Consider the following 10497-nt stretch of genomic DNA (forward strand, 5'->3'; position numbering starts at 1 on the left):
TATATTACATTACATGTTTGCTGTATAATTTTCCCAAAAACCCAGTCTGACATGTGTGGTATTTCAGAAACCTTTGAGATATGGGGTAGAATTAAGGTTAGAATAAGGCTCTATGAGTTTAAGCAATGTTTAGCCACAAAACGTGAGTTCTGATGGAGCCACTGGTCATCCTTGCAGATATGAAGAGATTAATGATGCTGATGTCAATAGGTGCAGCGTGAACACAAACTTTGGTTTTTGGAAACAAGCTCTAGCTCTTTGCAAATATTTGCAACACATCCCTTCAGAATACATATTACATGCTGTGAAACATGAATCTTGTTATTTAGTCCAAGATAATATATTGGAACATGAAGGCAGTGGATGATGAGAAAACAGACACACTTCCTGCAGATTAAAGTCAGAGCACATTAAACCTTTGTTATCAACCACTGAGATCCCACCGATTACACCTTCAACCACCTGTTTTGTCCACTCTGCTTTAATGAAGGGCTTAATCAACATAATGCACTCATCTTGTTGTGTGGAGGCGCCCTATCTGATCTCGTCCACCTCACTGGAGACCTTGACATCCAGCTGGCATCAAATTGGCATCAGTCCTGTTCAAGGACAAAACAAGGCAGCGTGACTAAATACACACTGATACAGGCCCACAACTGCTTGGGACGAAGCAGTACAGTTAACTTTTTACAGAAAGTGAAAAATAAACACTGTGCAAATATAGTTTAATACTTCACTGGAAAAAAAATAAAGGGATCCTGCTAATATATACTTGTGTGTGTTAGATTGCTTTTCATCAGTAGTTGTGGGAAACAGAGTAAATAACACATGGAATCAAAGAATTACAAAGTTTGTTGCATCAGTACAGCTAATTTAAAGATAGAAATTGTCATTGGTAGCTTGGTTAATTTAGAGTTTTAACAGTTGGTAACACATTTCTCAATACAGAGTTCACTTTTTCAAAACTCTTCACACAGTCAGCACAACAGAAGTCACTACAACTCTCAACTGTTGATCACTATTTATTGTTTTGACACAAGATGCATTCAATGACCACATCTTTCAAAATACATGTACTATTTTTTCACTCAAACTCAACCACCACTAAACCTTTGTGTATTTAGTCCTTTTTTTCTTGCACATGCTTGAGTATTGTCAAACTGTTAAATTTACATTTTAAATCCTAACACAAAATTACTGTGAATTCTCCTGTAACTTGCTACTTTCCACTACATCTAAAAGAGAACAGAAAAATAAAAATGCAAAAACTCCTAATTGGGACATACAACACTGAGCTCCTCATTTCATTAGTTGATGACTTTTATGAAAGACTTGTGGCAGGTGAGGAAAGGGGGCAGTTGATACTATATTAGTAAAAACCCAGAGCGCCTTGCCAGATTAGAGGATTTTGGATTGCTAATATCAAACTCACCTCATCTGGTCTGTAATTTCACAATGTACTCAATGGTTTTTACATGTCTGATCAATATTCATGACCAGTCACATTGTTATCACTGGTTTTCCAAGCAAAAATCTGTCACATTTAAACATGTAATTTAAGGCATAAAACTGGTTAAGTCAAGTTAGACTGACATTTGCTACTTTCTGCTACATCTACATCTAAATCTCATTTCATTCCTTGATGATCTAGGCTATATGAAAGACTTGTATCAGGTGAGGCAAGAGGGCAGGTGAGATGAATCCAGAACATTTTGTAATTGACAAAGTGGTGCAGAATGGTTTACAGCCAGTCCTTCCACCTCACTCTCCATTCCTCAACCCCACAGAGGAATTCTTCTCATGGAGATGGAAAGTTTATGACCACCAGCCACATGATCAGATGCAGTGAATGCTGGATGTCTGGGCATATTTACAAAAGGAGTCTTTCCCAGGTGTATTGCAAGGTGTGATGAGAACTTGTGGCCAAATGCAGAAGACAGGGTTAACTTGCACTCTTGTATTTCTATATCTGTAGCTAGTTTTGTGTCACATCACTGGAATTACTTTAGTTTAATTTTGTATACTTGGAACTAAAGAACTAAAAAACTAAACTAAAAAATCTAAAAGAAAAGAAAAGAAAAAAAACATATTGTAGCATTTCTGATTCACTTCTGTGAGATATACTGTAAGGTAGCACCCTCCACTGTGTCTTTTACATCATTGTGTAATGAGTGTTTCTGTTAGGAGACAGATGTTGTCAGTGTTCTGGTACAAGAGATGACCCTGAAATATGGATGAAGTGTTTTGGTTGCATTAGTGCATTTTGGACATCACATCAAGCTGAATGTTTTGAAAAAGTGAACCCAGTATAGAGTATTTTTACCTGTCTATCTGCTTTGTTCAACAGGTGGGTCATCAGTACCAACTGGGAACACATGGCGTTGGCGTAAAGCCTGGCTGCACCTAACAGCTTCCTCTCTGCTGCTGCTCTCTCTGCTCCTCCCTACAGGCACCTGTTTTGCTTTGTGTTACCTTAGTTTCTTCTTCTGCAACATGCATATACATCTGTCACCCATGCACACCTTACACAACTGAGTTAAGTCGTTAATTTGTTCAATTTGATTTAATAAATTATCTTTTGTTAAAATTCAACATGGTGTGTCCCCTGTTTGTTGTGGCCAAAGAACCAGGTCACAACAACATGACAATAGATTCTTTGAATAACTCTAAACTAGAGTTAAAAAATAAACTGCCTGGTGCAAGACAATAGTGTTAACTGTGGTTTGTAGTCAACAGGTTGAGATTGGAAGAGCACAAAATATGTCTCCGTAAAGATATATTTCATTTCAATGTCATTCATCTTATTGCTGAATATTATTCATCTATTGCACTACAATAGAGCTACTTGCACTACATTACATTTTTTTCTTCTTTTTGTCACAGTTTTGATTTGTATAATATTATCTTTATTTTCACATTTAATAAAAAAGAAAATTGTATTAAATTGTTTATGGTAAAAAAAAAAAAAAAAGGTTTTCTGCCCCCTATATTATGTGTAGCATTGTTCCCATTCCTCACACTTTTATCAATGTTCACTTAGATGACTCAAATAGGCCCATATTTAAGTACCCAAAGATGTTCATATGAATGGTGCAGAGCAGCAGGGAGCCAGCAGGGAGCGCTCGAGTTTAAGAGGTCTTTAGGGAGGATAAATGAGATAAATGAGATAAATGAGATAAAGATAACTAACTTCAAGTCAGTAGCGTAGTTAATGAACGTGTCCGGATCAGGACAACTGTGGTTAATGGGACCTTTTCGGGGTTTGTTTTGTTGCTATAGAACAAAACATGCGAGTGTGTTATGATTTTCCTCAGCTTTGGAACAATAAAGTACAACTTTACCAAAGGTCCTTAAATGCAGCATCTATAATAAACCGCTTTCTTCACTTCCCGGAAACACATTCACCAAGATGGCGACATTGACAGTGAGCCGGGCACCACTCGGGGGTTTCAGTTTCGAAAACTGTAAAAGGTAAAGCGCCTTTCAATGGATGGATAATTAGACTGGAATAATAACACCAATGAGTTTTAGAAGTTTTTACCGTTTGAACGCAGACGTTGTGTGTAATAGATGGCTAATGATAGAGCTTTCCCTGTGATGCTAGCTCACGTTGAGTGACTACTGCCTTCCATACAATGACTCAGGCATTTCTACACGCTAGCATCAAAGTTTAGGTCAACTCAATTTCCACTTATGATAATTAGGAAAATATATGTTTTATAATAGGCATTTAACTTATGTTTATCAGTGACGTTACCGAAACACAGTAGGTCATTATATTTTATTTAATTTGTTTTTATAAGGAAAGCTACGGGCGGAACGGTGATACTCAGCCCGCTAATGTTAATTGTTAATAAATAACGTTAAAACAACCACACCGCAAACTGCATAGAAAAAAACGGTAAAATACAGAAAACACTGTATGAAGGCAGTGTAGAGTAAACATGTTATAAACTAGAAAGCGCTTATAACTCTAATACAGTTCTACAGTTTATAGTGTTAAGTGTCCGTGTTGGGAGCGTAATGCTGTTCATCAAATGTTCAGTTAAATATAATGAAATGTTATTAGTTAGTTAGTTAGTTTGTTAGTTTCCTCGCTGTAATACTATTTACACGTTAAACGCGAAATGCGTTAAACGCGATATCCACTGGTTCGAAAAGTCCTTTTAAAAGAAGCATTGATTTAGGTTTCTATAAAATAGAGGCCTTAGAAGGCCTTTTCTGTAACTCTTAAATTTTATTCACAAAGGTCTTTAATATTTAGTAGCCTGCAATAATGTTAGTTATAAAATGTTTTTTGTGTATATGATTTTTATCTAAACCTGCCAGGTTATTGTTCCAGACTCTAACATTAAATGAATGAGTTATTTTTAACTGTTAAATTTATCATCCATTCATCCATTGTTTTTCCTCCTGCTAAATAATTTTAAGTCTTATTATCCCTGATGGTTTTGAGTGATATCTTTCATGCTTTGACTCTGAAACAGAAATTAAATAGTCTTGAAATGTCTTAAATGTAACTTGGTGAAGCTGCAGAAATCCTGGTTAAAATTAAATAAATTCATATTTTAAAATATAATAATTAATATTATAAATATGTTTAATATGCCCAAATGGTCACATCCCATAAAACCTCAAAATCCTAATATGGTTTAAATAAGAATATACTTTAATTATCTAATTGTTTATCTTTCTCTCAATGGAACCTTTAAAATCCTAATATAGTATAAATAAGAATATACTCATTGATTTAAAATAGATTGACTTGAGACACACATGATTTGTCAAAAGTGATGCTCTCTTTGCTATAAATAAAGATGAGTTTAGTAAGTATAGAAATGGAGATGAGTCAGTTGATTTTTGTGCCTTTTTAAAAGTGCCTTTTTAATTTTTTTCCAATTTTTCTTTCAATTTTTTTTTTTCAATTTTTTTTTTTTTTTTTAGAAATGCAGTTTTGGAGGGCGAAGCTAACAAGGTGGGCTACAGCCTGCCTGCTGCTCGTAAAACAGGAACCACCATCTGTGGTGTTGTCTACAAGGTGAGTGGATTATTGTTCATCACATGATGTGAATGCATATTCAAACATACTGCATAAAGTGTATTAACACACTGGCCAGCATGCATGCACAGAGTGGTCATGCTGTTCTTTTATTCTGTCCTTTTTTGCAGTTTGTTTTTCTTTTTCTCCTGGTGGATGTTTTTTCTCAGGAGACATTTATTTATACATAGATAGATAGATAGATAGATAGATAATATCTCAATGGAACCTCAAAATCCTAATATAGCTTGGATAGGAATATACTCATTGACTTAAAATACTTGTCGTAAATTTGTTTTTTAAAAAGCCTCAGGAGACTTGTAGTGGACAGAAAAGCTCAGTGACTTACACTTGCTGAGTTGTCTGAACTTAATTTGTTGCTATGCACTTCCCAGCAAATACACAACTACATAGATGACAAAACCTGAAGGTGTCATCAAACAAGCTGATTGTTCCACTTTGCTGAAAAACAGCATTTACTGAATCTAAATGATGTTTTGTGTCTCTTGTGAAGGACGGCGTCGTCCTGGGAGCTGACACCAGAGCCACTGAGGGCATGGTAGTGGCAGACAAGAACTGCTCCAAGATCCACTACATCTCCCCCAACATCTAGTAAGTGACAGGAGCTCAGGTTTACAGTCAGACAGTTTGGGAGTTTGTTTGCATAGCACTCACATTGTGTGAAACATTGAACAAAGAAGAATGTTGGTGACGTGTGTGTGTGGGTTCCAGTCACCATCTTCGGTGGTAAAACAAGTATTTGAATTTTCAAGTCCTACACATTAGGGCTTCAAGGAGCTATGTGATTTGTACAGTTTTCTCATTATCAAGCTTGAAATGATGGAGTTGAGATGTTGCACACCTCACAGACTGCTATCTAATTGTGTTATTGTCCAGCTGCTGTGGAGCAGGAACAGCTGCAGACACAGAGATGACCACTCAGATCATCTCCTCCAACCTGGAGCTGCACTCCCTCTCTACAGGCAGACTGCCACGCGTGGCCACCGCCAACCGCATGCTCAAGCAAATGCTCTTCAGGTACGTTCCTCAGTCTATATCAGTATACAGCATGTCGAGGGACTTAACACAAAGTGTCACATACTCCCAAATGAGTCATAGTTTTATTTTAGAGTTGGTCTTAACAAGTTAGAAAGTGTCAGATATGAGCGTGTGTGTATGTTTTCTCAGGTATCAGGGCTACATCGGGGCTGCTCTGGTCCTGGGTGGAGTGGACTGTAACGGTCCTCACCTCTACAGCATCTACCCTCATGGCTCCACTGACAAGCTGCCCTACGTCACCATGGGTCAGTCTCAACACAAACATGAACACCACTGTTCTCTACATGCTTCTCAGATTTCAGTCACAATCTTGATGGGTTAACAGTTGTCAGTTTTGTTGTTTATCACCATGATGGAACATAATTTGAATCGGGGTTAGTGCATTAGCACTGCAGAGTTGTTATACCAACATTATTATGGAAACGAGGTTTAAGGACATCTGACTTAATAGTGTCTATAGAATCAGATCTATAGTCTTTAGACAACAGCCATGCTGGTGAAAACACGGCTGATGTCAGGTGGATGATGTAATGAAGCAGCTTTTCTTTATCTTCTCTAAAGGCTCCGGGTCTCTGGCTGCTATGGCAGTGTTTGAGGATCGCTACAAGCCTGAAATGGAGGCAAGTACAACCTGCCACTCACATGTAATTCATTCCTAAGAAGCAGGTCTGCTTTGACTTGTTAATCATTGGAGCATAAATGATGTTAAATGTGTTTTTTTTACTGAAAGGAGGAAGAGGCCAAGCAGCTGGTGCGTGACGCCATCGCTGCAGGTATCTTCAATGACCTGGGTTCCGGCAGCAACATTGACCTGTGTGTTATCACCAAGAGCAAGGTGGACTACATCCGGCCCCATGATGAGGCCAACAAGAAGGGGGTCAGGTGAGGAAAAACACTGGTTTACCTTATTTCATCCATATTATTCTCCTATGACTCCCAACATGCAACCTGGGTATTATTTTTGTATCTGTATGACATTTTCTCACTTTAATTTAGCGTTGTGGGGATTAGACTTAAAATCACTGATTTTGAAAGTGAGCAATCACACCAGGGTCTGTGTAAGAACTCTTTGAGTTTTCATTTCCAGAAACAGAGATGACTGTAACTTGAGTCAGTGAAAGTGTGAACTTTCTCCCTGTGTCTCCACCTGTAGCAGCTCAGTCATTCTGTGTCAAACCACAGAAGGTTGTGATTTTATTCAAACTTTGTTTATATCATGAATGGCTCCCAAAACCAATGCCTGTAAAATATTTTTGTACAGATCCTCTGTTTTCATATTTTTTTCAGCCCCTGGATATTATTTCGTTTAATGAAGCAGCTGTCAGACACGCTGTTACAGTTCCTCCTTAATACATCAAACATCAGTAATGTGCAGAGTTTCATGTCAGGACTGTGTTTAACTGTTTAACTGTGTTTAAATATTACACATATTCATAATGATTCCACTCTGTGATTATATGTAAATACTCCTGAACCGACCGCAAAGACTTCCAGAGTTTAAAACACTCTTCACTTTTTAACAGCATTTCAGTGACTGTATTTCCTCTGACTGTACTGTCATTAAATACTTTTAGCCAAGATTAATATATAATATATATACTTATACTTACTCACAGTTTGCATCTAGACAAGTTTTCAACTGCAGATTAAAATGGTCATGACTGGATGGGACTGAGCTTACAATAGCAGGTCTTATATGTTATCGTATCTTATATGTATTTCATCCTCAGTTGCTGCCAGCTGTATTTATACACCAGATTACAGATTCAGATTCCACCTCAATAACTATGTTTTTAAAAATAATGTATAATATACAGTAAAATTCCAGCACTTTATCATCAGTATTGATAATTGATTAATTGTTGGAGTCAACAGTTTTATCTGTGATATAAGGAATGCATGTGTATAGCGGTACATTGCATGTCATCTCACATCATTACAGAGCATGTTGTAACATGTGACTCATTGACTTTACTATCACTTGATGAACTTGTGGATGACTTGTTGTCTTGTTGCTTGTTCTGCTTGAAGAGTATTTGAGCTTGAAGCCTCTCAGCTGTGAGTACTGAAGTGTATTTTGGTAGAGTCAACAGCCGCCGCCTCTCTCACTCATCTGTAATTAGAACTAACCAAGTGTTATATGGATGGACTTGGCTTGCTCACATCACATAATGTGCATGGCTGTCTCTGCTGGATAGTTGTGTGAAGTGGTGTGCTGTGCTGATGAAGATAAACTCTCTGAGACGTGTGGAACCACAATAAACAAGCCCAAACAAAGACTTATTGAATGTAACTGATGGGTTTAAGTGAAACTTACTCTTCTCCTTCTCCCTGATCTAGAGCTGGTGATTACAAATACAAAAGAGGAACCACCGGTGTCTTGACGAAGGTGGTGACCCAGCTGAACTTGGACGTGGTGGAGGAAACTGTACAGACGATGGACACCTCCTAAAATACTTGTACATTCTATTTCTTGATTTAACTTGCCCCCTCAACACTATCCCTCAGAATTCCTGTCCCAAATAGCATGTTTTTCCATGGTTTACAATAAAAGTGTTCGAGTTCACGTTTTTGTTCATTACTGTGTTTAAGTAGTTTGACTCGACAGTTTTATTTGTGGCTCAACAACTTTAAAGACAGTTTAAAAAAGTCCACTTGCATGAAAAGCTGCTTGCGGAACTGTAAATTAGTCAGAGATGCCTGTTGTGAGGTTGAATATAGTTAAACCAATTATCAGAACAAAAGGTAGAAACAGCTAACAGTTTAAGATGATTTTTTTGGGGCATTTTAGCCTCTTTTGTATAGGTTGACCACAGAGGAACAGACAGGAAATCAACCCAAAGATGTTGCATTGATATGATATGCATCTTCATCACTAGGCCACCAAGATGTCCATTATAACAGTTTCTAGCACAAAAAAGAATAATTTCCTGATATTAAATTCATTGTCTGTATCGGTGGAAACCAAGTTTCAAAATAATCTTGAATAGAGCTGCACAGTGTTGGTCTGTGTTATTTAATTGCAAATACACAATGTTAAAACATATTTCCAACTTGATCCCAATTCATTCCAAAATGGTATCAAGTATCGCTGATCATATCAGCTGTTAGTTCCATATGAGATTTCAAAATACTAGTAACCAGGTTTCTGTTGAGGAACAGTTTGACCTTTGAATCCTCAAACCAGCTAAATGTGCTAAGCCTGCTATCCTGTCTTTATTGACTTTAGCTTACAGCTCTAGATTCCAGCAAGCAAACATCAGGACAAGGAGAGAGGTTCATATTCATTATTACTGAAACTGAATGAAACACGTCTGTCCAGCAGGGCAGTGCCGCAGTATGTCAAAGTAGCCACTTGTCCACAACCATGCCAGCAGAGACCAGAGGAGCTTGGTTCTATATTTTGAAGTGTGAAGGGAGTGATATAAACTCTGTGAAAGAATTTCAACTGTATACCTCTGAGTCTGACTGACTTGGATATGTCTCTCCAGAGGTGAGTGAAACTCCTAAATCTTGTTCTTGTTGGAACAAAGTCTGAATGTTGAGATTAGAGGAGTCAATCAACATCCTATACAGACCCGAGACAGTACCTGTGGCAGAGGCTAAACACCTGAATTGTTCATCTGTCTCACCATTAAGATCACCATTGGGAAATCTGTAGAAAATGGATCTTAATGAGGCATACTGTAAGACAGTGCTTATGTTGAATTTCAAATAGTAAAATCTCTGATTCTCTATGATTTGTGGAAAGTCTAATAACAGTTTGACAGAATACTGATCTTTTTATGAACTTTATATCACATGAGAACTTCTAGCTCTGTGGGTGGAACAAGATGATACCACAGTGAGGATGAAGAGGTCAATTTATTTCTTGTCCTTTACAAGATCCTCCAGCCAGTCCCAACTACCTTTGTTTCTATCCTTCTAGCCCCAAATCAGCAGATATCTGCTATTAAATGCAAGCTAATAAAAATACACCCGCTTTCTCTTGACAGTGATTTTTTTGTGATTGATTTTAGGCTTTTTGTCCTTCCACCAAAAAACACCCTGTTTAATATCAATAATAATAATACATTTAATTTGTACTGCACTTTTCATTTGCAGTGAATCTCAAAGTGCTACAGCGCTAAACACATATAAGCTATAACAAAGAGAAAGCCTTCCTGAATAGAAAGGTTTTTAGGTGTTTTTTAAAAGAGACTAGGGTCTGTGCTTGCCCTCAGATGGTTAAGAAGGCTGTTCAACAAGCTTGGTGCAGCAGAGCACGGTGTGGAGCTTGGTACTGAGGGCCTGAAGGAGACAGGGAACCGGTGCAATGAAGACAGAATTGGTGTTATATGTTTGTGTTTTCACGCTCTCATCAGGATCCTGGCAGTGCTGTTCTGAATGTACTGGAGCTT

At 37.6% G+C, this 10497-nt stretch overlaps 1 protein-coding gene across 2 annotated transcripts; it reads left to right on the top strand.

Moving 5' to 3' along the window:
- Positions 1 to 3366: 3366 nt before the first annotated feature.
- Positions 3367 to 8663, top strand: psmb7 (proteasome 20S subunit beta 7). Of its 2 annotated transcripts, none has more exons than XM_067574503.1 (8): positions 3367 to 3471; positions 4945 to 5038; positions 5553 to 5650; positions 5936 to 6076; positions 6227 to 6342; positions 6659 to 6717; positions 6828 to 6979; positions 8129 to 8460. In XM_067574503.1, the coding sequence occupies exons 1-8, from the start codon at positions 3410 to 3412 to the stop codon at positions 8157 to 8159; spliced, it is 753 nt and encodes a 250-aa protein (XP_067430604.1). In that variant the 5' UTR covers positions 3367 to 3409; the 3' UTR covers positions 8160 to 8460. The 2 variants fall into 2 exon arrangements, with proteins under 2 accessions (XP_067430604.1, XP_067430603.1); XM_067574502.1 differs by having other exon boundaries at positions 3368 to 3471; positions 8438 to 8663.
- Positions 8664 to 10497: the final 1834 nt, after the last annotated feature.

Source organism: Thunnus thynnus, chromosome 19 (assembly GCF_963924715.1).
Source record: "Thunnus thynnus chromosome 19, fThuThy2.1, whole genome shotgun sequence".
NCBI lineage: Eukaryota > Metazoa > Chordata > Actinopteri > Scombriformes > Scombridae > Thunnus > Thunnus thynnus.

What these genes read in the sequence shown, in the direction of transcription:
- psmb7 (XM_067574502.1), top strand. Translation starts at nt 3,410, where the DNA reads ATGGCGACATTGACAGTGAGCCGGGCACCACTCGGGGGTTTCAGTTTC. An exon ending in AGTTTCGAAAACTGTAAAAG is followed by an intron (nt 3,472 to 4,944) that starts GTAAAGCGCCTT and finishes TTTTTTTTTTAG; the next exon opens with AAATGCAGTTTTGGAGGGCG. An exon ending in GCTGCCCTACGTCACCATGG is followed by an intron (nt 6,343 to 6,658) that starts GTCAGTCTCAAC and finishes TCTTCTCTAAAG; the next exon opens with GCTCCGGGTCTCTGGCTGCT.